This window comes from Misgurnus anguillicaudatus, chromosome 13, assembly GCF_027580225.2.
Source record: "Misgurnus anguillicaudatus chromosome 13, ASM2758022v2, whole genome shotgun sequence".
In the NCBI taxonomy this organism is placed as follows: domain Eukaryota; kingdom Metazoa; phylum Chordata; class Actinopteri; order Cypriniformes; family Cobitidae; genus Misgurnus; species Misgurnus anguillicaudatus.
Window position 1 is genome coordinate 24,780,252 of NC_073349.2, and position 27,853 is coordinate 24,808,104.

General features: G+C 37.0%; 2 protein-coding genes and 1 long non-coding RNA gene across 8 annotated transcripts in view; 2 read left to right on the forward strand and 1 right to left on the reverse strand.

Moving 5' to 3' along the window:
• The window catches only part of LOC129430595 (inactive dipeptidyl peptidase 10), an 84,063-nt gene extending 74,362 nt beyond the window's left edge, over positions 1-9,701 (forward strand). For all 6 annotated transcript variants that reach the window (XM_055187949.2, XM_055187950.2, XM_055187951.2 and 3 more), the window contains 4 exons: positions 5,153-5,252; positions 6,253-6,311; positions 6,392-6,464; positions 7,876-9,701. In XM_055187949.2, the coding sequence (XP_055043924.2) occupies positions 5,153-5,252; positions 6,253-6,311; positions 6,392-6,464; positions 7,876-8,093 (450 nt within the window). In that variant the 3' untranslated portion in view covers positions 8,094-9,701. The remainder of the gene's footprint in view (positions 1-5,152; positions 5,253-6,252; positions 6,312-6,391; positions 6,465-7,875) is intronic.
• LOC141369313 (uncharacterized) lies at positions 1,448-3,896 on the reverse strand. Its single transcript, XR_012372952.1, has 5 exons — positions 3,317-3,896; positions 2,694-2,776; positions 2,467-2,598; positions 2,278-2,378; positions 1,448-1,857 (listed from the first exon to the last, which is right to left on the reverse strand). It is a non-coding gene; the product is annotated as an uncharacterized lncRNA (long non-coding RNA).
• A 1,433-nt stretch (positions 9,702-11,134) lies between the features above and the next one.
• On the forward strand, positions 11,135-27,661 carry cs (citrate synthase). The gene is made up of 11 exons (XM_073875464.1): positions 11,135-11,303; positions 16,230-16,273; positions 16,688-16,799; positions 17,334-17,399; positions 21,213-21,344; positions 21,491-21,679; positions 21,765-21,962; positions 24,543-24,674; positions 25,346-25,447; positions 25,524-25,725; positions 25,825-27,661. The coding sequence occupies exons 1-11, from the start codon at positions 11,253-11,255 to the stop codon at positions 26,001-26,003; spliced, it is 1,407 nt and encodes a 468-aa protein (XP_073731565.1). The 5' UTR covers positions 11,135-11,252; the 3' UTR covers positions 26,004-27,661.
• The last annotated feature ends 192 nt before the right edge of the window (positions 27,662-27,853 follow it).

Consider the following 27,853-nt stretch of genomic DNA (forward strand, 5'->3'; position numbering starts at 1 on the left):
ATTTCTCTATGGTGTCTGTAGTGTACTGCCTTACCACTTCGAGCTCGATCCAGAGAGTTCAGAAGGCCGTTACGATATAAACGATCTCCGTGAATGAATGCGATTGGATTTAACTTTTTAGGTGTCCTTAGCTCTGCCAGAATGCTAAACGAAGACGAAAATGTGTTGCAAAGACATCCAAAAGGTAATTATAACGTACTACATAACTATATGGAAACACCAAATGTAGCACATAGAAAGTATTTGTTGAAATGATTATAAAACGATTTCACTTGGTAATTTCTACATTATTTTACTATAGTAAAATGTATTATAAAAGACTGTTTACATACTCTATTACTATGCAAACTATATGGAAACACCAAATGTAGCACATAGAAAGTATTTGTTGAAATGATTATAAAACGATTTCACTTGGTAATTTCTACATTATTTTACTATAGTAAAATGTATTATAAAAGACTGTTTACATACTCTATTACTGTGCAAACTATATGGAAACACCAAATGTAGCACATAGAAAGTATTTGTTGAAATGATTATAAAACGATTTCACTTGGTAATTTCTACATTATTTTACTATAGTAAAATGTATTATAAAAGACTGTTTACATACTCTATTACTGTGCAAACTATATGGAAACACCAAATGTAGCACATAGAAAGTATTTGTTGAAATGATTATAAAACGATTTCACTTGGTAATTTCTACATTATTTTACTATAGTAAAATGTATTATAAAAGACTGTTTACATACTCTATTACTGTGCAAACTATATGGAAACACCAAATGTAGCACATAGAAAGTATTTGTTGAAATGATTATAAAACGATTTCACTTGGTAATTTCTACATTATTTTACTATAGTAAAATGTATTATAAAAGACTGTTTACATACTCTATTACTGTGCAAACTATATGGAAACACCAAATGTAGCACATAGAAAGTATTTGTTGAAATGATTATAAAACGATTTCACTTGGTAATTTCTACATTATTTTACTATAGTAAAATGTATTATAAAAGACTGTTTACATACTCTATTACTGTGCAAACTATATGGAAACACCAAATGTAGCACATAGAAAGTATTTGTTGAAATGATTATAAATCGATTTCACTTGGTAATTTCTACATTATTTTACTATAGTAAACTTCATTATAAAATACTGCTTACATACTATTTTACTGTGCTATGTTTTTACTTATTAGGTTTTAAGGAGAATGCAACAGGTTCCAGGGCCTCTTACCTGCGTGATTCATCATCCAGGTTTTGCACAAATTGTCTAAATCCCTACACACAGAACATTTATTGTACCGACTATAAGCCTTTGATGCGCAGGACTAGAGTAAGTTTTATTACATTTTTAAACCAATAACACTAAAGTATTATTATAGTAACAAAGTACCCAAAAGAACAAAAGATGTAACTTTAAAGAAAATATAGTAGTTAGTCAAAAGTTTATTTATTACAAATATATATTTAACTGTTAAACAATATACAAATAAACATACTTTAGTAACCATATTGTGCTCTTCTTTCAAAAAATTGTTCAATTCACTTCTTACAGCTATCTATTCAGATAAATGGCATATCAAAGCTTTGTCAGCTGGTGCTATCTAAGACGACACTTTAGGGTTATCATCCTGTCGTGTGTTGTTCTCCAGATATGCTTGGAGCTTCCTGATCGGAATGTTGGCTTCCGACGACCCCTGCACTGAAGATGGCATGCAATCACGTCCTCCTTTGAAGGTCTCTCAAACTGTGATGCCAGGTCCATTGGAATCGGGGTTTCCTTCAGCTTATCTTCAAATACCTCAGCAAACACAAGCCTGATCACATCATCCACATAGCTGTACAAATATTGCAGTCAATAAATCTTTTTGTTTTGATAATTTATTTCCCTGCTTCATACATTAAAGGGATACTTCACCGATTTAGCATTCAGCTTTGTATCTGTAGAAACCCGGCAGTATTACTGAATGACCATGTTTCCCTCCCTCATTTCCCCCTGAGAGGAGAGATATCTGCATTTTGGTTCTGCAAAAAAGTCCTCCGATGATGCAAAAATCGTCATATTACATCATCGGAGGACCCCCTTGCAGAACCAAAATGCAGATATCTCTCCTCTCAGGGGGAAATGAGGGAGGGAAACATGGTCATTCAGTAATACTGCCGGGTTTCTGCAGATGCAGGGCTGAATGCTAGATCGGTGAAGTATCCCTTTAAGTTTTTAATTATGAATGTATTTGAAATAAAACATTACTGCTTACAGTATGTCACTTGTGTGTTTTGGGAACATAGCCTTGTACTTTCCCTCTCCTGCTTTTGTTATGGCTTGGTGACATTGTAATGGATGGCTGCAAGGTACAACCTGTAAAAATATAAATATGCAATTCATTTATTCTAAAAGTAAATACTACTTTACTTTATTTAACACAGTTACTAAAATACTTAAATACCTGCACAGCATTCCAATAAATGGGAAAGTCACATTTTTTGCTGCAAATCTGAAATCTCAGGCTACGGACGGCAAAGGCATCCACTGATGATGGTGATTGAAACATTGTGAAACGATGCTACTGCCTGGGTTCCTATGATTATGCAGAGAAAAAAACTTTGTCATCATCAGTTATACATTTAAGACTGGTAGTGGTTTCACTAGCCAGATACATCATGTGTTACACACCTTTGCTCCTCATATGCCTTGTACTGTGTGTAATGATGTTGCATGTTTGCATACAGTGTAGAAGGATGTGTCCAGCTGCGAATCTAGGATATAGACAAATAAAACAAACATGTATTCAGTCAAAAAGACATATTATAACAATAGAGTACAACGATTATAAATCGTTAGACTATTCATTAAAACGTTAATGTATTACATGTTACATGGCCCAACATTAGCAACACACATTACGTGTTTACTTCGTTTCAAAATCTAAGAAAGCTTCAAGTAAAAACAACAGTAAAATACATATCACGTTAAACAAATCATCTGTACTTCGAGTTTCTTGAGTTTGATCATGAAAACAAACTTTACCGGTAACAGTTTAGCTGGAACAGCTTAGCAAGTTTGTAAACACGTCTAAATAAACATCGATAAAAACGATAGTCTGCATAATTCAACACACACGTGTGTAAATATGGTACGTTGTTTATGAAATACATTATTACAACACAAAACAATTAGCTTGCAAGCTTAGCTCTACACATAGATATATATCTGAGCTCTACAAGCACATAATGTTAAGCTCTGGTTACAGGTAACGTAACTTACAGTAAAGGCAAATAATAAACATGAATACTTACAGCCTGTGATCCAGAAGTGCACGGTAATCCAACTTTCAGGAGGAGACGTCGCGCAGCTTCGGTTCATGAGAAGCAGTTATTGTGAAAACTCCGTGAACAACTTCTGACTGGATTTTTCCGGAACCGTATTAAACATGATGTCCTCTCTGTTAGTCCATAAAGTGATATTTTGCCCTTGCATCTAAAGAGACAGCGTCTACTCGAGAGATTTAATCGCTTAAACAATGAAACAAGAGTTTGCAAACAGGGTCAAAGCAGGGACTCCCAACCTCCGCCATTTTAGCTCTCTTCTGACTCAGCGCTCTCCACCCCCGTCTTTGAGGGCGTACCCAAGCCAAGCAGAGAGGGCTGAACTATGATAATGTTGGTCTTATCTACGTCACCAATCCCAGGAAGTAAACTGTTGCCTACAATCCGAGTGTTTTTTGTAGTCCTCGAACGTTAGAGACGATAACTCGCGTCATCGTTTTCTTTGAGGTATGTACTTTTTGAATATCGTTAGCATGTACTAATACACACTTACACACAAAAGGATGTTTAAAAACGTGTATCTCATAATAGGTGCTCTTTAAAGGAATATTAAATTTTCTTAAAAGAAAAATCCAGATAATTTACTCACCACCATGTCATCCAAAATGTTGATGTCTTTCTTTGTTCAGTCGAGAAGAAATTATGTTTTTTGAAGAAAACATTGCAGGATTTTTCTCATCTTAATGGACTTTAATAGACACCAACAATTAATACCAAACTCAACACTCAACAGTTCCTTTCGACGGAGTTTCGGGGGACTGTGGATGATCCCAAACGGGGCATGGGGGTCTTGTCTGGCGGAACGATTGTCATTTTTGATAGGAAAAATAAAAAATATGCTCTCTTAAACCACTACGTTTCGTCTAGGTCCGGTCCAGCGCGACCTAACGTAAATGCGTAGTGACGTAGGGAGGTCACGTGTTACATATATAAAACGCACATTTGCAGACCATTGTAAACAATAAACTGACACAAAGACATTAATTAGTATACTTTGACATACAACAACGTAGGAACGGTCCTCTTTCTCAACACTTGTAAATACTGGGGCGGAGTTTTGCGTTCGTCCTCTGTGACCTCTTGACGTCATGACTTATTGCGTGGGGTCACGCTAGCGCATCACGACCGGATTTAGACGAGAAGTTGTGCTTTAAAAGTGTATATTTGTTATTTTTATTGTCAAAAATGGCAATCGTTTTGCTAGATAAGACCCTTATGCCTCGTTTGGGATCGTTTATAGTCCTTTGAAACTCCGTTAAAAAAACTGTTGAGTGTTGAGTTGGGTATTGATTGTTGGTGTCTATTAAAGTCCATTAAAATGAGAAAAATCCTGCAATGTTTTCCTCAAAAAACATAATTTCAAACTGAACAAAGAAAGACATCAACATTTTGGATGACATGGTGGTGAGTAAATTATCTGGATTTTTCTTTTAAGAAAATGGAATATTCCTTTAATGTTAGGGGTATAGAAAAAAAATGGAATGCGTATTTAATAGTAATAGTAATATAATATTATAATGATTAAGGTGGGCTTAAGTTTTTTGACTTTGGCCAGTAAGCAGACAAAATCACTTCCAACATCACATGGTGGTAGTGAACATATCAAAGTTGACTGGATGCTAAAAATATACATCATCTTATCAGGATCAATCCCTGACTGTGACAATAAGTAGCAATTGACCCATCCCTAGGAGTTTGATTGACAGGCGACCTGACCAATCATAACAAAAAGTCCTTCACGGTTGTTGCTTGCTGTCACACTATACGAACATGATCCCAGCTAAAATCTTATTTTTGTTATTACAGGCATTTGGTGGTTATTTAAGTTTGAAGATGTTGACAGCAACTGAACAGATGTTTAAATGTGCTGCTGTTGCGGCTCCTATTACAAACTTCAAGCTCTATAGTAAGCAACACTTTTTCTACAATATACTATGGTATTACTTTGCTTTAAAGGATTAGTCAATTTTCTTTAAAAAAATCCAGATAATTTACTCACCACCATGTCATCCAAAATGTTGATGTCGTTCTTTGTTCAGTCGAGAAGAAATAATGTTTTTTGAGGAAAACATTCCAGGATTTTTCTCATTTTAATGGACTTTAATGGACCCCAACACTTAACAGTTTTAAACGATCCCAAACGAGGCATAAGGGTCTTATCTAGCGAAAATATTTTCATTTTTGGCAAGAAAAATAAAAAATATGCACTTTTAAACCACAGCTTCTCTTCTTCCTCCGTTCGTGTGGCGCGGGAGCGCGACCTCACGTAATTGCGTAGTGACGTAGAAAGGTCACGTTTTACATATATGAAACGCATATTTGCGGACGATTTTAAACAATAAACTGACACAAAGACATTAATTAGTATCATTCCACATACAACAACGTCGGAGCGGTCCTCTTTCTCCACACTTGTAAACACTGGGGAGTACTTTCGCATACGTCATCCGTGACCTCTTGACGTGATGACGTATTACGTGAGGTCATGCTGGCGCGTCACACGACCGGAGGCAGACAAGAAGTTGTGGTTTTAAAGTTCTTTTTTTTTCTTGCCAAAAATGACAATCGTTTTGCTAGATAAGACCCTTATGCCTTGTTTGGGATCGTTTAGAGTCCTTTGAAACTGCAATTTGTAACTGCATTAAAATGAGAAAAATCCTGGAATGTTTTTCTCAAAAAACATAATTTCTTCTCGACTGAACAAAGAAAGACATCAACATTTTGGATGACATGGTGGTGAGTAAATTATCTGGATTTTTTTTAAGAAAGTTGACTAATCCTTTAAGGTACCATGCTAAGTAACTATTATGGGATATGAGTATAAAACACCCCTGATCTGTATAATAATTGGTTTAATCTGTATCACATGTATGTGTCAAAAAAATGAAATCAACCTTAATTTTCAGGTGCCACCTTCTCAGAAAGATACCTGGGTCTTCCCGCAAAAGAGGAACATTCCTATATGGTAAGCTTTTTTCCCTTAAATCTTTCATTCATTATCAATCACTACTATGTCGAAGTAATACATTATTCTGTTGTTTGCAGACTGCGTCTTTGTTGGACGACATCCACAAGCTAAAAGACGAACGCTTTCTCCTTATACACGGGACTGCAGATGGTCAGTGTTTCAGCTGCTAAAATAAAATATATATATTTTCTGTAATATCTGTCAAACTTAATATGTACTGTAGTTTAACATTTTTGTGTACTTTTTAGGGCTGTCAAAAGATTAATCGCGATTAATCGCATACAAAATAAAAGTTTGTTTTTGCATAATTTATATGTATGCACAGTGTGTGTAATTATTTTGTATATATAATTACACACACATGCGTATATGTATTTAAGAAACATTTACATGTCATTGACATATAAAATATACATGTATGTGTGTATTTATATATATAGATGATAATTACACACAATACACACACAGATATATTATGCAAACACAAACTTTTATTTTGTATGCGATTAATCGTGATTAATCTTTTGACAGCCCTAGTACTTTTTATTTTATCTGGGTTTTTTTAGCTTGATCTTTGAATTTTGTTCATTTTGTGTGCTTTCATTTTTCAGTATAGTTAATTTTTAATTTTAGATCTCACAAAGGTATAGAAACCTATTTCTGACATATAAGAAAAAAATATTTTGGTAAATCATAATTATGAGGAAAAAAGTCAAAATTGTGACACTAAATTAAAATTATTAAATTAAAAGTCAGAATATCGATATAAAAGTCATAATTATGAGATATGAAGTTTAAATTATAGATAGAAAGTCATATTTATGAAATATAAAATCATAATTATGAGATAAAAAGTGACTACATATCCCACAGTTACGACTTTTATAGTCATATCTTCGACTTAGTATCTCATAATTATTTTATAATTTTGATTTTCATTTCATCATTATACTTAGTATGTCATAATGTCTGACTTTTCCATGTTTAAGTGCTATAATTGGGTCCCCAGTGCTTCTATCAACCTAAAAAATGTGAAAAAGATCAACCCAGTAACTTAGTTTTGGTAAACAGTTCTCTGCAACCATGTGAAAAAATAGGTCATTGAAATTTGTCTCCTCTTGTGATGTCAGAAGGGGATCTTATTATAATAATACAGCTCCTTAATCTGCACTATCCAACCGCGCCACTGCCATTTAGTGCGATTGAAAGAGAGAGAAAAAATACTTAACAACACAACTGAGTTTCAATTTCAACAAACAACCCTCATGGCGATCAGTTTTGCATTCTAATCAGCTTTTTTTCTTTTTAAAGGGACAAAAAATAAAAATAAAAATTTGGCCAAACTGCCAAAGTGGCAAATTTAACATGTAATAATAAATTATCTATATGGTATTTTGAGCTTAAACTTCACATATGTACTTTGGGGACACCAAAGATTTATTTTACATGAAAAGTCTTTTAAAATGTCTCCTTTAAAAATGTTGGGTTTTCAAGTTTTTCTTGTTTCAGTTTATTTCTGTTTTTGTATTAGTCTCAATAACAATAATTATATTGTTTTCAGCTCGGGTCCATTTCCAGCACAGCGCTGAATTACTAAGCCGCCTGGTGAAAGTGGAGGCCAACTACACCCTTCAGCTGTACCCAGACGAAGGCCACATCTTGAGACAAGAGCAGAGCACCCAGCACCTACACCGTACCCTCCTCAACTACCTCCAGAACTGCCTCAAACACGACCCCTTCCTTGAAGCAGAAGAGGAAGAGGAGGAGGAAGATGAATAATCTCTTCCACCGTGTCACCTCTCGTCCCTTAGACAAGAGGAGCCCTTGTATGTTCAAGCACTAATGTTGGATTACCAAGAGAAGGAAAAATTGGGCTCGGGAAGACCAAATCCACCAGCTATTTATAGCCAACACAACTTTGAATTATCAGACCAATGACCATCAGTGTCTCTAAGTGTCTTTCCTTGAATGAATTAGAAGACAATGGGAACTGCTTCGATTCATACAGTCTACAAATGAAGCACATATAAAGTCATTCGATCAACATCTTTTATCAGGATATATGGGTAAACGAATAAAAGATGCTGTATAGGCATTGATGTCATAGTGCCACCTTGTGGTCAAAGAAAATATTTAATATACAGTATGTGATATGCAGCATGAATAGGGTTTGGGAATACAAAACTTTATGTAGTGGCCTATACTGTGAAAGATTTGATTGAATGTGACATGTTATTTGATCCTGGCTCTTGATATGCATGACAAACCGACTGCATGGTGCTGTTTACTGTTTCAAAATCTCTCTGCCAAACACAGTAGAATCCTCACGTAAAATGCTGAAATTGTACACTAGATGTCAGCATGTAGTGTGCACAGACAGCATGTTTAAAACACAGGGAGCATCTTTAAAGCACTGCAGTATGCACAGGCCGTCCTCCCTGTAGAGTGCAAATTCAATGCCACAATCTCTAAATCATACTGCATGCTGCTGTTTACAAAGCCTCATCGGGTATACATCAAATCTCTTTTGAGCCATGCTGTAGATATTTTCACACTGAGAGTAACCACGTTTTCATCGGCAAACAATTGCTATTGTCATGCATATGCAGACTTCATGTTTACAAGCAAAATGTGCCAAATATTTTGTGACCAAACTTTTGAATATTAAGTTACTGAATTCTTTGAAAGTCTTTTACTTTGTTTAAGAGTTTCATTAATTGCAATTTGTTATCCCTGACAAAATACGTATTGTGGAGGTAGCATGGTGCAGATGTAATATCAGGGTATTTTGATATATATATACCATGCTATTTACATTGTATTCCCCATACATCAAATAGACCATATTTAGTATCACAATGCCAACATGTCTAAAAATAACATGGTAGCACCATGGTACATTTTTGTTGATTCATTATTATTTATAATATATGTAGGTTTAAGAATCCAGAAGTTTCCCAGCTCAGTGACATCCATAAAACACATGATAAACTGATGATAACATTTATGAGGAAACAGATTACACACAACAGTAATAAAAACAATATTGATAGATTAAAGTACATTGATTATTAATATGGTGAAACACATAACACAATGTTCTGCCAGCCTTTTTCATTTCCCAATCAAATGTTTAGTTTATTCTTTTTTGTGACATTCATGTGTTGCAAAAATGTATGTATGTAAAAACCTTGTATGTTCTGTGCAAACATTGTGATGCAATGAATCAAGTTACATATCCAAGAATGATATATTGTGCTGTTGGTCCAAGAAAACCCAGAGCCATTTTAATGTCATAGCCAGCATGAAGTTTGAATTGAAATCCCTCAACCTCTGTATCCTTTGATTTTAATGAACCTTTTCCAATAAATTCTGAAATTTTTTGTACATTATGTTGCACTTTGTTTTTGGCATGCACCCCATACGGCTATATATATATATAATGTTTTTTTTTATATTATTTTAAATATATTTCAAAATATACAAAAATGGCCAAAATATATATGTGCTAAAATGAAATATGTTTACAAAACATATGTTTTTTTACCAATAGATTTTTTTGGCCATGTTATATATATTTTGAAATATATTTAAAAAAATGAATATATTTTAAAGCATTTATATTCACATCGCATTGGAAGAAAAACTTTGTATGTTACTAACCTGTAAAATTACAGGTTTGAAAAGGTTAAAATTAAATATATTTTTAACTGCAAAAAATACTTATAATAATGTAATTTTTTATACATAGTTATTAATTTTATACTTGTACTTTATATATTTTATACAAACTTTTATATTTTGGGCAAGAAAAATATTTTTTGCCGTTTGCGTTGTAAAATTAGAAATGAAATACATTTTGAAATATTTGTTAATGTATGAAGGTTAAAACTAAATATATTTTTTACATAAAAAAATATTAAATTAAGCTTTACTACAAAATGTATTTAGCATTTAAAAATTTTGGCCAGAGAAATTTATTTTTTTGGTTTATGGGACACAAAACAACTTAATTCGAACATTTATTAGGATGCTGTGCATTATGAAGGCATTACATGTAAATACATTTATTTTTAGGATAATTATATAATATACTTACGTAATATATAGTTATTATAGCTAGTATAATACTAGTAATAATCAGACTTAAGTATTTTTACTTTCTACATAAAAGTAAATTTTCAAGTATTCGTATTTAATCAGTGTTTTTCTTTGGAAAACATACATTCTAAAGTATATTATCATAATTTTTATTCCAATACATTTCATAATTTAAAGTTTTTGGTTTATATTTATCATTTAAGTACATTCAACATATAGTAATTTTTTTACTTTTACTAAAGTAAAAAGTACTTTCGTACTTTTACTCAAGAAAAGTAAAAGTACACAATTTTTATCTAATTAAATCAATTTTAATATGCAATATAAAATGAATACACAGTATGATTCTATGCTTTAGAATGTGGTGAACATATTTTAGTAAAGTAACGTAAACTTTTTCCCAAGACAAACACTCTGATAAAGCACAGATGCTTGGAAAATGTAACTAAAATACTCAAGTAGTGTCCATCTCTGGAAATAATACTTAATTATATTATACAAGTAAAAATTCACTGGACATCGAATTTTAAACAGGCAGTTTAAATAACACCTACAAACGCCAAGCGTCTGAATAATGTATGCATTGGAATTTCTTTAGCCAATCAAATAAAAACGCGATGATAGTAGTTACCAATCAAATCCGTGACACAAGTTTTCAACCAATCACATTTCTCCTCGCCGTTCCATTCTCAACAGGCCCTCGACGATCCAAGCCGCGCCTACAACAGGCCCGAGTCCTGTTTCAACCTTCACTGCGAGAGCGGTAACGAGAGGGGCACCTTCAAGCAGGGGTCGATTAAAAATTACTTGTAATATTTACACACGTGTACAAGAATCATGTCCTTCCTCTCTATCAGCAGACTAGCCCCGAGGCTCCTCAGTTCAAAGGTAAGAACGTTTTATTTTCATTACAGTGTTTCAAGAGGCAAGCTGCTCACCGGTTAGCTTAGCTTAGCATAGTTTTATCACACTGACAGAAAGTCAGAGCCTTTAAATACAAAATTAACTTCATACACCGTATTTAACAGTTGTTTGGTACATTTATGCATGGTGAATGTTATTCGTCTTTGCCTTGTCCCTGTAAGTGTCTTTGTACGTAAATTGATCTGTCACAAACCTAGAGAGTTGTCTACGTTAGCTGGACAACACTGTCATCACCGGCGCGTTTCTTCATGTAGACGTTTAAACGCGCTAACGACATCCAAAAATGTTGCGGCGGTTACTGAATACTTTTCACCCAGAAATGATGTCTAGATAGACAGCACGTCAAGTTTAAGTCACAGATAACAAGAAGCTTTGTATAAGCTTAGCTTTAACACTAGAAAGGTGTCTATCATACTGTTTAATTAAATTATGGACACATGGTTAAGGCACAGTTTGGTGTTATAATTCTTGGTCTTGCAATCATGTCAGATCTACTCTTGAATTAAGTTGGACAGTTTAAGGACTAGTTAGTATGTCCTACGGTATATCCTCGTTTTTTTATGTTACTAAATAATTAAAACCAGATTGACAACTGTGATCTCCACCTAATCTGTAAAGGTCACCTCGCCTATAGTTTGACAGATCTGTTGTTGTTTATGGCTGACTTGACCTTCATGGTTACCATTCATTGTTTGTAGTGACTGATCAGACTTAGAAATTTACAATGCAAAGAGGCAGATCATGTTGTTTCAAGATTCACATTACACAAAACGAGTTTTGTACAATTGAAATAAACCTAAATATTAACATTAAAAGGCAAGACTTATCCTTTTGGGAAAGTCTGTAAGTTGCAAAATGTGCAGAGATGCATTAGTTACTTCATTGATGGTGATTAAATCTGTATCAGGAAGAGATTTGTGTTATTTCCATAGTTGCCTTTAGAAGTGCGACTGATGGTTTGATAAGCAATGAAGACATTACAGGCTGTTTAAAAGTATCATAGGGCACACATGACCTGCTCCTGATCCATATGCTTTTTATTGGTCTACATATGAGACTACTCGGTCATAATTGTTGTTGCTACAAAGATAAAGCCATTGCCACACTGTCTGGATGACTGTATCATAATTTAGGTTACTGTGCTCTCGTGATACTGAGTTAATGCTTCATTCACAACCTTATATGACCTTTGTACACTATGGACAGTTTCTTGGTATTTTTGCAGTTGTGTAATCTGCTGTTTGGAGTTCATAGTGTGAACAGGATGCATTTCCATAATTAGTTTTTCTTCCTTCCTATTTTATACATTACAGCTAGATTTATGCATTTGACAGATTCTTTCATCCAGAACGATACATTTTATCAGTATGTGCATGCCTTGAAGTTCGACCCCATGACCTTTTGTGCTGCTAATGCAATGCTCCACCGATTTAGTAACAGGAATTTACATTAATTTACTTTGATTTTACAGTGCGTTGGTGGATGCACCATCTTTTCCCGGTGTATTTTTCGATAAAGCATTCAAAGCAGACACTTAATGTCAGAAAACCTCTCACGCGTGCCTGACCTGTCTGACACGGCTGTCTTCCTGTCATCTGCTTTAAGAGGATTGAAAAACATGTTTCACAGAGGTCCTTTAGAAATTATCAGCACATTGTCCATTAGGTACTTTCTTTTCTAAAAGAAAAAACTCGACACGAAGAACCCTTTTGTCTCTTAAGCTGGCCTTAAATCTGTCTAAAGGCCGAAGTAGTATGGTTCACTTTTATGCATATGCGCACTTTTATGGGTCTCTGTACAGTGCGTGTGACAAAATTTTCGGCATCAGAGGAGTGTGCGCAATACTTTACATGAATGGCAGGATTTTTTGAAACATTGTTTGGGTATGTTGCACATGCGCGTACAAGACAATGTAGTATGTAGCCTAAGAGATGCATTGCATTTAGTTGCAATGTGCATGTGTCGAACGCCTGTGTACAAATATGAGTCAAATAAACTATACTTAACAAAGATGTGCGTTTGACCTTGCGCGTACGTTCATGTACACGTAAAAACCTGACTATACCCCAGGCTTAAGAATCCATCTGAATGCTTTTTTAAGTGACCCCTGATAACTCTCCAACCCTTGTGTCTCCCCTTCGTAGAACTGGAGTTCATTTTTAAGTAGACATGGGCAGAAATAAGTCAAAGGTTATAGAGAAGTGTAAGGTAATACCAATTGGCCAGTAGCCTGTAAAAGGGACCGCTGACAATTCTCTGTAGCCTTTGTGATAGGAGTGTTGCCTTGATGCTGTTTTCATGGGCTCTTTTGACTTACAACAGTAAGTAACCAACAACCAACCAGCAGTTTATAAAGTTTAGCCTCTGCATTGCATACTAACAACTAATTTGTACATCTAGCAACAACAATGCAATGCTTTCCCTTGGCACCCATTGCAAACACCTGTCTTTTTTCTGACCTTCTTGTCAATACTAAAGCCTTAAAGGGGACTTACCATGAAAATTTGATTTTATCCATGTTTAAGTGCTAAAATTGGTTACCCAGTGCTTTTATCAACCTAGAAAATGTGAACAAGATCAACCCAGTAACTTAGTTTTGGTAAACCATTCTCCACAAGCATGTGAAAAAATGGGTCATTAAAATTTGGCAATGTCATCTGGTGATGTCAGAAAGGGATAATTATAATACCACCCCTTAATCTGCACTATTCAACCACGCCACTACAATTTAGTCCAGAGATCAGCTCATTTGCATGTTAAAGGATACACCCAAAACGGCACATTTTTGCTCACACCTACAAAATGACAATTTTAACATGCTATAATAAATTATCTATGTGATATTTTGAGCTAAAACTACACATGTGTACTCTGGGGACACCAAAGATTTATTTAACATCTTATAGTCTTCTGAAATGTCCAATTTAAAAAATGAAAACTTTAGGTTTTGTAAAGCGTTGACCTCTCTGAAAGCATTCGTCACCTGTATTTCTGTATCACTTTCTTTGACATGCATGCTAGGGTCAAGCTAACAGCTGTCTTTAGCTTCACCTTTATCACAGATTACACGGCCGTGAACGGGGAATAAAGGACAATCTGCTTGCAGTTACTTATCTACAACGATAACAGATTTCCCAGGCATAATGTAGTTTTTTATGAGTTTTTCTAATGGCTAGGTCAAATAGCTACCGTATGTTTTAAGAGGCGTGTATGTTGTGAAGGCCGACTGTCATGTTAACCTAACGGGAAGAGTGACATGGCCGTCTGGTGTTGGAGACCATCGGACAGGAGGTGCTGGTGCAAACCCTTGAACACATTTTATGCATAATCCAGCTCGGTTTTCCAATTAGATTGTTTCTTCCGATGGAAAGAAGCCATGATTGGTTTTGTTGCGTCATGTTTTTTATTTTTTAATATAAGAAGATTGCCTTATGTTTGGAGAGCTTAACAGCTTGTAGTACCACAAGAACAGCTTGATATTTTAATAAATGAGGGTAAACGCACAGTTAACGGTACCCACTGTTTTCCATAGTATTTAATAATCATAGATTTCATTAAACAGTACCCAAAATCCAAGCCACCTTTTCACCTCCCTACTAGCGTTCATCTTTACGTCCATGCTGATAAATCATTTTGTCCTGGCTGTACGTCAGTCAGATCTTAATCCTCAGTGCTATATATAGAGAGGTAGAGCTTGTGTCTCCGTGAAAGAAAGGACTGGACTTCTGTGCCCTCCCATAAGCATTTTGTAATGAAATCAACATTATGATTTATGCATCTGACACAGCTGAATTGATTCTCCTGATTCTGCACGTGAAATATCATTGCGAGATCTACTGGTAATGTCTTGCATATGTAGTAAAGCTTTTGTCAGCTATTTAGAGATATATGCAAAGATTTATTTATTGTAAATTCAGTCAATGTAAAAATATTTCTGCAAACAGCTGCATTACGGTACATTCACACGGGGCGAAAGTGCTAACGCGTGGCCAACAGCCAATCACAGTGGCTGCAACACATGCTCCGGTCTTGCATAAACGTAATTGACTGGTGATCTGATTTGGTTGACGCATGCGTTGGCGCTTAAAGTTGAGAAATTTTCAAATTCTGTCGCGAGCAATGGCAGTGACACAACGTTGGTGGATCCACAATTCAGTTCGGCAATGTATGACATCATCACCCATTAAAAGCCAATGAGAAGCGTTAACGCTTTCGCCACGTGTGAATGTACCGTTAGGTTGATTTCTCAAACAAGTAACAATGCTTTGTTTCTGTAGTATTGTTGAAACAATCAGCGTAGGTTTGGGAAACCTGTTTGCAGAAATTACACACTTCATCTTCTTTGTAGATCTAGAGCCACAAGCCCACAACACAAAGGTTCGGTGATCAGTAAATTCAATTCATTATTAACTCAATCTAGACACTTATCCTCAGAGTACTCCATCTGTCCCTTATTTTATTTAATTTATTTGATTTAATAGGTTAGGGCTAAAAAAATAATTTGCTGACGGATGAAGTAGCAGTGTTTTGATGGATAAATGCATTGAGGTAGATGTGGTCCTACAGTGAATAAGCACATTCTGGCCATTGATCCATTACAGTGTTGACGGGAAGTAAAACCAAAGTTACCATATAGCCCTGTCACTTAAGAGCCAGAATAAAGTGTTTTAATTATTACAGTGAAAGTTGATTATAATTTAAACCCATGCGAGCGAGGTGTTGCCTGGCATCCATCACACTTTGCATTGTGCGAGCGTCACCTGCCCGCAAATGTCAGCAAAGTGTCTGTTTTCTTTTTGTTTGCCTCGATTATTATAATAATGAACAATGTATTGTAGTTGACCTTTACTGCATCATTCATATGTCTTTATTTCTTGTTTTCTCTTCCAGAATGCCGCATGCGTCCTCGTTGCAGCCAGAAATGTCAGCGGATCCACGGTATGAGTTGCACATTTAAGGTTTTAATTACATTAAAGATTAGATCACAACTCTGGCTTTGGTTCACATCATTTTTTACAGACTTTAAAAAAGCACTTTCCCCCAGTTTCACAGACAAGGCTTAAGGCTAAACCTAGACTTAAACACATGTTTGGAGTGTCTCTAAAGAAAATAACTTCTGAAAATATGCATCACCATTTGTCTCAAGATGCACACCAGTAACGTCTTTTTCTAAGGCTTGTTTGTAAAAGATGCTTTAACATCTTCATTTAAGATCTAAGGCCTGGTCCTGGCTTTAGCTAAGCCTTGTCTGTAAAACCAGGTCTTTGTGTTTGTACATAATTGAAAACCATATGGTGTCCAGTCTACTAAAGACATTGGGAAACCTGACCTTATCATCTTTGATCTCTCACGAATTTGAAAGACGTCCTGGCAGACCTCATCCCCAAAGAACAGAGCAGGATCAAGAACTTCAGACAGCAGCATGGCAAAACCACAATCGGTCAGATCACAGTGGACATGGTGAGTGAAAGATTCCCAACACACAAAGTTCCTCTAAATCTTTGACTTGTTTAGGTCCTGGATGCTGATTGGTCAATACAATAATGCACCTGTTTTAAGAGTGAATATATACTTGTCTTTCGTTCTCATACCTTATAACTTGCATGCTAGACAATACTAGGAGTGCATTTAGCCATTTAGGACTGCAACAAAGGTCATCTTTTGTATGAGAGTTATGACATCAGTTCAGCGAGTGTTGCCTAACATGCCTGACTAGTCCTGCAAACCGTCATATATACAGCGCCATTGTTACTTAGCCCTCTTGATTGGACGGCTGTTATTTTCAATGACCCTCAGGCTGTGGTGTGGTCAATGTTGCTACATTTTCAGCAGAGTCATTTAGGTTTTGTCTTACTGCCAGTTATTACATACTGCAGATGCATAACATCAGCTGACACATAATGGAGAAGTCAGAAAAATGAGATTAATTCGGGCTTAGAAATGTGTGTTAATAGAGGTATCCCAATAATGTTTGTGTGCTTTTGTGTCAAACAGGTTTATGGAGGAATGAGAGGGATGAAGGGTTTGGTGTACGAGACCTCTGTGCTCGACCCCGATGAGGTGAGTGCACATCACTAACATGCTCAGTTTCTCACTAGTTTTGTATTGTCGATAACCATATTATTAAAAACCATGATTATTAAAATTGTTAATTTTACACATGATCTTAATCGTAAATAATTCAGCACTCATGTAGCCTTAACAGCCACAATGGTTACAAACTCACTTTGCCCCCTAGGGTTGAGACGATACTATCTACTACAGTTTCACATTAACATTCCCGCATAATAACATGCACTTGCGACACCAATGCGCATTAGGGTGGTCCTTATTTTTCAACTTTTAAAAAATCATGCTCTCACCCCACCAATATGTTTGAATAAATAAATAAAAACATTGGGCAATTTTTTTAAATATTAATTCATATTTATAGACTGTTTCGGCAGTAACAACATAAACAAGCGGCTGTCGCGGTCCTCATGTAACTTCCGGTAAACTCCGCTAAGAATAAATAACAACAACGTTCTTTAAACATAGTTTATTTATATAACCAGCAAAAAAACAACGCACAGATTACCTAGGAAACCAAAACATTTGTTATTTTCAACGAAGCATTTGTTTAAGAGATCAGTTTAGCAACTAGTCTGACCATTAAAAAAAACGAAACCGGAAGTAAGGTTCGGATCCAGACGTGTATCACGTGCATCCGATGAAACCGTCTATAGGTTGCTCAAGACTGTTGAAGTTTAACACATTTGTTTATTATGTGATACTTTGTGCTAGCATGTATAATTGTTAAATATATACTTATGGCACCAATTTTACCATGCTCCATGCAATTAAAACTCCTGTTTTAGTTGTGATATGTCTTTCAAAGCAAGAAAGTTTCAATTTGAATTAAGCATATACACTGAGACAATAGTCCCTTTCACACATACAGTCTTTACTGGTAATTTACTGGTAAATTGCAGTTAACAGATCATGTGTGAACAGAACCTTTCCGGTAAATCAGTGCTCCCAATTTACCAGTAAGACAGGTTGTAAGATTACCAATAATTTACCGGTAAGCGCTATGTGTGAACGAAAATTATAGGATTACCGGCATTTAGAACGGACGACGTCAGACCGTGCTGACAGCTTCGGGCCAATCATAGCGTTTTAATACAGATGACGCGTTTACCCCCGCACTGTTTACGGACGTTTCCACACACATGCTGCTTGAAAGTTGAGCACACCTGAAGTTTACGTCCACATTTCTTCACCAAAGTTGTTTAAAACAGCTTACCGCCGAATTGCCGACGTCCTTAGCACGCCCTCTGTGAAGCCTAACGTGCAAACAGTAGTGTTGTTGAAAACGCATTTTCGGTTTGACGTCGTCTCGTTCAATGTTGTTTGGTCATGAGCAACTTCGCGACTGTTTACCACAGACGTGAAAACAGCAAAATACGGACCGTGGATATGAACGACGTGGATTGTTTACAAATACAACACTGAGCTCGCCGCGTGCTACAGGTATTTCCGCTTTCTCAACGAATTTACCGGTATTTTGATACTGATGTGTGAATGATGTCTTACTGGTAAAATAACGGAACGCCACTGCGTGTGTGAACAGCACATTTTTGTATTTACTGGTAAATTAATTCTGGTAAATTCATGGTAATTTACCAGAATTACTGTGTGAAAGAGGCTAATGGCTGAAGCAACACGAAGCAAGTCCGCTATGGTTACTCGGATCAGAAGAGACTGAAATAACTGGAACAAAGTAACCATCCAAGAAGCAAGTTTTATGTGTGTTGTGCGTTTTTAAATGGTAGTTTTTGCAAAAAATATGTGATTTCGGAAATATTCAAATTTTGAGGAACCTCTAGAATCTATTGTAGGAACAATTCAAAATTTTGCACAGTGTGTTTTTATTTATATCCGAACACGTTTAGGGGGTGAGAGTTGAACATTAAAAAAATTTTTTTTTGACCCATTATAAGGGCAACCCCAATGCGCATTGCATCATTTTTCTTACATGAGAGAGCCTGTAATAGGGCTGTGCGCTTAATTGCATAGAAAATGCCTGTTCCGTGATTAGTAGTAAATCGCCATTACCTGGACTTTCAGATGGAGCAGTATTTACTTCACCGAGACATAGTTCACTGACAAGCGGGGCCATATCGCATACATATCGCAAGCGATGCGTCCATGATAATTAATGCAAAATTGCCCAGATTGACAGTAAACTACTGCTACGTTTACTAGTTTTCATAAACTGACATTTCAGCCTCTCCGGTTTCAAACATTGTGCATACATTTCAGTTTTCAGAAAAGTGTTCATTTACAAATACCAGTGTATATATGCTGTCAAGAGCATGCCAAACCTGTAGGTGGTGGTGTAACGAGAAGCTCAAGCCCATGTAAACCAATCAGAATCCCGATAATGGCAACAACAGCAATGAATCACTTCCTCTTTTGAACAAGGTCACACTTTTTGCGTATGTGGTATACTGTGACGTTTGCTGCCTAAACACCCTTTTGTCTCAGTTTACTACAAACGTGCAAACAAAGATTTACAAAATCTCCACTCTGGTCGGAGTTTTTAGAAAGAATCGGTTTCAGAGGCAAATTCTCAGTTTGCGAGTTAACCAAAATGCGCAAACGAAAGGGAAATCTCTCAAAATAACCATGTAGCGTAAACTGGGTCTATGGATCTGTGTAGTAAATGACACAACCTCGCACGAGAGAGTTTGTTATGCGCTCTGGGGTTTAAAACCAGTGAGTGAGTTGTTCCCACTCCCTGGCACGCAAGTAATTTTGGGTAAAAATTAAATTTTATATATATATATATATAATATCAAATAAATAATATATCGAATAATATATCCCCCCACCTATATCGCCCAACACTACTGCCCCCCACACTTGCCAAAAAAGCCAAATAAACAACAATACTAATAGTAAATTTTACTAATTGCATTGTTTACTCCTATTACATGGCACTCTTAAATGGTTGATTCTGATTTCGAGTTCACCTGAAACTAATAACACACGGCTGGAAATCATTTTGATAGTCTTTTAATAACAGATATGACATTATATTTACAAATGATTAAACCAAATAGCATGTTCGTGACATTTGAACATCTTATCTTATCTTAAAACCGAAAGTAAACGTGTTTTCCTCACGGAAGGTCTGCATTCGTTAAAAATGAGCAAATAAAATATTTCATCAATATTTAATGTTCCTTACTGTACTTATGAGGTACATAGCCGTGTAATAAACCCCTTCAGTGTGATAGAAGACCCTTTGCTTTGCATTGAGGCTTATTTCTGTGATAACAAACTGCTGCCTATACATATCCCTTACCTAAAACCCATGGCAATAGATACTGCAATAGTATTGTTATAGTGGGTTCTCCCATTTTGTCCAGGATAACGTGTAGTGAAAGTCTGATATCATGACAGCCTTGCTTCTGATAGGTGTTGCACTTTTCAGAATAAACTGGGTTATGTGTGATGGTTTAATATACCTACAAATGTACTTTTAGTAGGTAACGTCAAAGCCATGTGCTATTAATAGCTAAAACCATCTAAAACCCTAAAATTATTTTACCCATCAATGTGCATGTGAAACTAGACTTTAAAACTGTACCATCAGTGATAAAGCTTTTTATTTGCACATAGTACAGTGTGTTGCTTCCAACTAAAAATAGAAAGTGGATAAATATACATTTAGTCAATACTTAACCTCTGAACCCTTGCGTCATACTACACTATCTGTAACTTTATTTAAACACTTCTGAAAGTTAACTTTATTTAAACTGAAAGTTAACTTTATTTAAACATACCGACTCACTCATGCACTCCCTGTGTTAATTTTATCCGTAGGGAATCCGTTTCCGGGGTTACAGCATTCCAGAATGTCAGCAGCTGTTGCCCAAAGCTCCTGGTGGAGAGGAGCCGCTACCAGAGGGTCTTTTCTGGCTGTTGATCACAGGACAGGTGCCTACCGAAGAGCAGGTGAGAAGGAATCCATTCATATTCATTAATGTCTTTGCATGTATTGCAATATACCTCAATATGTAGCGTAGCGATTTATTGTATCATGACCCATGTATCATATTGTAAGGCCACAAACCCTGTTGTCTTGTCATTCATTTCCTTAGGTAAATTGGGTGTCTAAAGAATGGGCCAAGCGTGCCGCTCTTCCCTCCCATGTGGTCACCATGCTGGATAATTTCCCCACCAACCTGCACCCCATGTCTCAGTTTAGCGCTGCCATCACAGCTCTGAACAGCGAGAGCAGTTTCGCTCGGGCTTACTCTGAAGGAGTCAACAAGGCCAAGTACTGGGAGGTGAGTTGGCCACAGGAGGCCTATCCAAATATAGGATAATTATTTGTATGATACACAATTCTTCTTTCCATCACTTCTCTGGGAGTTTGTGTACGAGGATTCGATGGATTTGATCGCCAAGCTTCCCTGCGTGGCGGCTAAGATCTACCGTAACCTGTATCGTGAGGGCAGCAGCATCGGCGCCATCGACTCCAACTTGGACTGGTCACATAACTTCACCAACATGCTGGGCTACACCGATTCAGAGTTCACAGAACTGATGAGGCTGTATCTCACTATTCACAGTGATGACCGACAAACTCACTTTGTTTGTAGACTAAATGCTTCCAGGCAGGTGAGGGTGGATTTTTAACCTTGTTCGAAAACAACTCGAGGGTGATTACTGAAGAGTTAAAAAATGTTTTGCATTTAACCCTCAAGAAAAACTACATTAGTGAAGTAATTTAGCTCGCTTTTCAACTAGTTGTCTAAACTGTCCATGTGCTGTACCGCTCATGCAGTAGACTTACACCTTTTGGTCCCGATAATGTCACGTTATTATTTTGTAAACTAACTTTTAAAAAATACATTGCTGAAATTTGTGAATCGATTCAGAAATGTCTGTTTACACTTTGTATTAAGTTGTGTTTTCGTTGATTGGATCACAAGTGGACAAGAGAGACACATTCTGTTTACACCTGGTATTTAAAGGCGGAGTCCATGATGTTTGAAAGCCAATGTTGATATTTGAAATCACCTAAACAAACACGCCCCTACCCCAATAGAATCTGGACCTTTTGTTGATAGAACCGCCCCACACATACGCAACCCGGCAAGGATGTCGGTTAGTAGACACGCTCCTTACTGCTGATTGGCTATAAGTGTGTTTTGGTAGTTGGCCCGTCTCCTTTTCCAAAGCGTTTTTCAAACATCGTGGACTCCGCCTTTAAATTCGTCTCTGTTGTCCACTTTCGACCACTTCTGTCCTAATTACTGAGAGGAGACGGTGGGCATGTCTCTCTGCTGTCATTTAAACACGGGAGTTGAAAGGACGCAAACTAATATTATGTCGGGGTCCGCTGCTTGTGTTGTAAGTAAACATGCTGCACAGTGTTTTGTGCGTGTTTATATAAGAGCTTTCTTTGATATTTCGATGAAATAAAATCGTGCAACTTTCACACGCTCGCAAAATGAAACTAATGAAAGAAGCGGAGATCAGCCACTTTAGTTTTATCAATGAAAGCCTGAAGATACACTGTACACTTTGTGTCCGCGCCATAAGTCAAAAAAGATACAAAACATTGTGCTCAGTACCTCAGATAAGATAAATAGGCGGAGAGAAGGTGGTCTCTGTGGCTGTTCGAAAGGGTTTTCGACTACCTCTGAATGTGGTTGAAAGTGGTCGAAAGTGGACAAGCTCAAAAACGTTTTGAACACCGTTTACACCTGGCATTAACGTCGTCCACTTGTGATCTTTTCGACGAAAACACCACTTAATATCAAGTGTAAACGGCCTCTAATGCTGCGTTTACACCAACCGCGGTAGAGGCGTGAAGCGCGAGTGATTTCAATGTTAAGGCAATGTGAAGACGCGTTGACGCGCGTCAGGAGGTCCCACAGCGCGAATTGAGCGTTGTGCGCGGTACGTGCGAGTGGTGCTTTTTGAGCATTTTGTGGTTCGCGCGAATTTGTGGCTGACGCCCGAGTTGAAAAATTTGAACTTTGGCGGAATTTCGCGCCGCGTTAGCCAATCAGAAGCCAGCTTGCTGCTGTGGTGGCAGCCACGCCTGGAGTCACTCATTCAACCAACGCTTGATATTGTCCTTGAGCAGTCACCCGGACGGAGCTATACGACACAAGTTCTTATTTCTATAGAGACAGGAATAAAAAGGACCTCACCCTGGAAGAGTGTCAGTGAGGACTTTGGGCAACCTGGTAAGTTGTAATACACACTTCACTTTTGAGTCACGTGACATTTATCGACCCGCGCCGTTTATTTTCCCCTATAGTAAGGTTAACAAATACAAACAGGTAACTCTCTTTATAAATTCACAATCAACAAAAGTCATCTTTCAAAAAGACAACCGCACTTGCCCCTCCCACAAGAAGCGGAGTTTGCCTCTGACGCGTGTCAAATGCTTGCTTTTTCTGCGCGTCTACTCCACTCTACACGCGCGAATGCATCCAAATTGTTCAAGCGGCAAACCACAATCGGTAGACGCAATTTTGACGCCTGAAACGCGGTTGGTGTAAACTCAGCATAAAAATCAATATTCTCTCTTTCTATTTCTCTCTTGCCAATTAAAAAAAGCTTAAAGGCGGAGTCTACGATGTTTGAAAAACCCTTTGGAAAAGGAGACGGGCCGACTACCAAAACACACTTATAGCCAATCAGCAGTAAGAAGCGTGTCTACTAACCGACATACTTGCCGGGTTGCGTATGTGTGGGGCGGGTCTATCAACAGAAGGTCCAGATTCTATTGGGGTAGGGGCGTGTTTGTTTAGGTGATTTCAAATATCAACATTGGCTTTAAAACATTATGGACTCCGCCTTTAATCCACTCATTATTTCAGATTCAAAAACTACTTGCTGTCCAGGTGACCAGTGACTTTATATTACAGCTTTGCGTACTAATTGGGAGAGACACGACGTGCTCGCACACAAAATTTCATTATTAAAGAGTGTCATTATCACAGAAGAACAAAAGACAAAATTTGATGGCAGATATACTTGGGCGCTTGTTAATATACCTGGGCAGCCCGCTCAAGTAAAGTCAACTGAACAGATAAACCGGTAACAGTAAGGCTGCGTGATCTAGTTTAATCAGTGTCTTCCTGCTATAACCTTTCTCAAGATGAGTAAACCTAACCCACATTTCTATCTAGTGACCATGAGGGTGGAAACGTCAGCGCACACACCAGTCATCTGGTAGGCAGCGCTCTGTCCGACCCCTACCTCTCCTTCAGTGCTGCTATGAACGGCCTGGCCGGACCTCTGCACGGACTGGCCAATCAGGTTTGGGCCTTAAAAATGCACTTCACTCCTAAACACACAAGTAGGTTTTTACTAACTATAAGTCACCCTTAGTTTAAAGCTGTCAAACGATTCATCAAAATGTATTGCTTACAAAATGAACGTGTGTGTGTTCTGTGTTTAATTAATATCTGTGTATATATCAACACACACACATTTATTTATGTATTTAAGAAATATTTACATGTGTAAATGAAGAGTTTCGTTGCAAAACGAGATAAATCCGTTTTTAACATTTTTGTCAAACATGTTTATTATTATGTTATCATGTTATTATTTTTTTTTATGATGCTACTTAGCTGTATTTTTTAAGTTATGAAGGTTTAAATCAAAACAAACCAACTGCAGTTGAATTGATATTAATTGGAATGCACAACCAAAAAACAAGATTTCTGAAAAATAAAAAAAACAGAGTTATCTCGTTTTGCAACGAAACTCTTCAAATATATTTATAAATAAATTCTTACATTTTTAAGAATTTCTTAATATTATATATATTTATGTATCTAATTGTTTATTTATCTAATTATTTTTATTTATTTTTTTATTTATATATAATACAAATACTTAACTTTTATTTTGTATGCGATTAATCATGAATACTCATTTGACGGTACTAATTGAAATCCGTGTTGAAATCCTTTGGCCTGCAGGAGGTACTGGTGTGGCTCACAGCTCTGCAGAAGGAACTTGGCGGTGAGGTTTCGGACGAGAAAATGAGGGACTACATATGGAACACACTTAAATCAGGCAGGGTAAGTGCTTGCACCCCTTTTAAGTCGAACAACTTATGCAAACAGACCAAAGGCTGACGGCCATATCATTTCTCAGGTGGTGCCGGGCTATGGACATGCTGTATTGAGAAAAACAGATCCTCGCTACACGTGCCAGCGTGAGTTTGCCCTTAAGCACCTCCCGAACGACCCCATGTTCAAGCTGGTCGCTCAGCTCTACAAGATCGTACCCAATGTGCTGTTGGAGCAGGGCAAAGCCAAGAACCCCTGGCCCAATGTAGATGCTCACAGTGGAGTCCTTTTGCAAGTAAGAGACTGGAATTATAAGTTAATAAATCTGTATCTAACCTCACGGTGTCCTCAATTGATATCATATCTAAAACGCATCTCATGTCTATTTTTGCAATATTATGGCATGACTGAGATGAACTACTACACTGTGTTATTCGGCGTGTCCCGGGCGCTGGGCGTTTTGGCTCAGCTGGTGTGGAGCAGAGCGCTCGGCCTTCCTCTCGAACGCCCCAAGTCCATGAGCACGGACGGACTCATGGGTCTGGTTGGGTCCAAATCAGGCTAAAGAGGGAGAGACCGTGCCAGCGGAGTGATAACAGGAAGGGGAGGAGCTTAGACTACCATAGAAACAGGGATTTAAAGAGACACTACACTTTTAAATGTCATCTAAAAAGGACCTTTGTTAATCAAATCACATTTAAATTAGTCATATTAATCCTTCACACCCAAAACACAAAGCTAACTAGCTATGCATGCACAAAACACAGATTTTCATGGATTTTTCAGGACGTATGACAATTCGTAAATGGGTCGCAGCTATGGATGTAGCATGGTGCTTTGCGGTAAAGGGCTGTTATCGTCCAAAAATACAGCAAGGAGTGCAATAACACGTAATCACCTAGTTCAATTTAAACAAATGATGACTATTAAATGCTAGTTCAGAAGAGATAGCGCTTGACTTAGTATGTAAATAAACCCTTTATTTGAACAAACAGATGCTATATCCTTAGCTACCATTCGAACTTTACTTTCCTGAAATCAGATGTTCACACAAGCCTTTATCGAAAAAAGGAAATGAACCGACAAAGTCCTGCTCCTTCGCCGTCAGATAATACTACGCGATTTGACAAGGCATCCCTCCAGATAACATCAACATGTCTCTCCTTTTAAGAGCACTCCACGATGGCAAACAGGTCCTCTCTCAATAGAATTGATTCTGTGAGTTCAGTTCGATTTGGGAAGCTTGTACATTTGTTTAAAAGGGCACTGTCCCTTTAAGTTATCTCACGTCGATCTCTGACTTCAACCCATCATCTTTGTCTTCTCGTGCTTGTTTGCTAACACACTTTATTTGAAATAATCAATCTATTATTGCATTACACAAATGTCTTTTCCTCCCATAGTTCAACATGTTGGTACTAATGGCTTTACTGTGCAACTTGAGTCATAGCTGATTTGTGTACCAACTCGAAAGCAAGCAATCTGAGCCACAGCTTTGTGTTCGCTAGATGTCTGTTCATTCATCGCTTTTATCATTTGCTACCATAATAGTTAAACATAATTTCTTTTAGCTGTTTGGAGTTCTTTTTAAGTGTCTTTTTGGTATTTTGAGCAACCGTGTCTTGTGTAAAGACTGTAGGTATACATAATTTGTGGTTTTATTTATTCATGTAAATATTGCTTGAATGTATGAACTTAAACGTATCATAACGCTGATTTCCAGTTGTCCTTTTAGTTATCGAACCACTGTAACCCTCTATAACCAACTAGAATCACACAACCAACCCTTTATTTGAAATACAACTATACCTTTAAATACAAACATGGCAATATTATGTAAATGAAGTGACCTGACCTTTAATTTGACGTTTGCTCTCAAAGTTAAAACGCGATTTTTTTTTTACGAGCAATCTTGTAGCTAGTCTGTCCGTAAGCACTCCATTAGCTATCAATGGCATTACTCGAAACAAAATATAATTGTCCAGTTGGCCACGCCCTTTCCAGTGCGTCTAATCTTCATGGTGTATGTGCATGATTTTTCATTTTGTCAGGATCATTTAAATAATGAAGAATTTGAACATGGAGATGATTGGTTGAAGTCAGATCTACCAGGGGAAATGGGAGGGGATGAAAAAATTTGGGGTGAGAAGCTTAAGTGAACAAAAAACAGAAAAATGGGAAAACTCGACAAAAAATGAAAACCAATAAATGTTTTTAACAAAACATTGAGTCTTTTTCTTGATTTCTGTACACACACAAAAATGCTGGGTCATTTTCAAACCAGCGTTTGGTCCAAAAGGGACAAACCCAGTCATTGGGTTAAATTAACACATCATGCTCAACAATGAATTAAAACCCATCATAGGTTAAATTAGAACTCATCGTGTTGAGTCCCATTTTGACCCAATGCTTGGT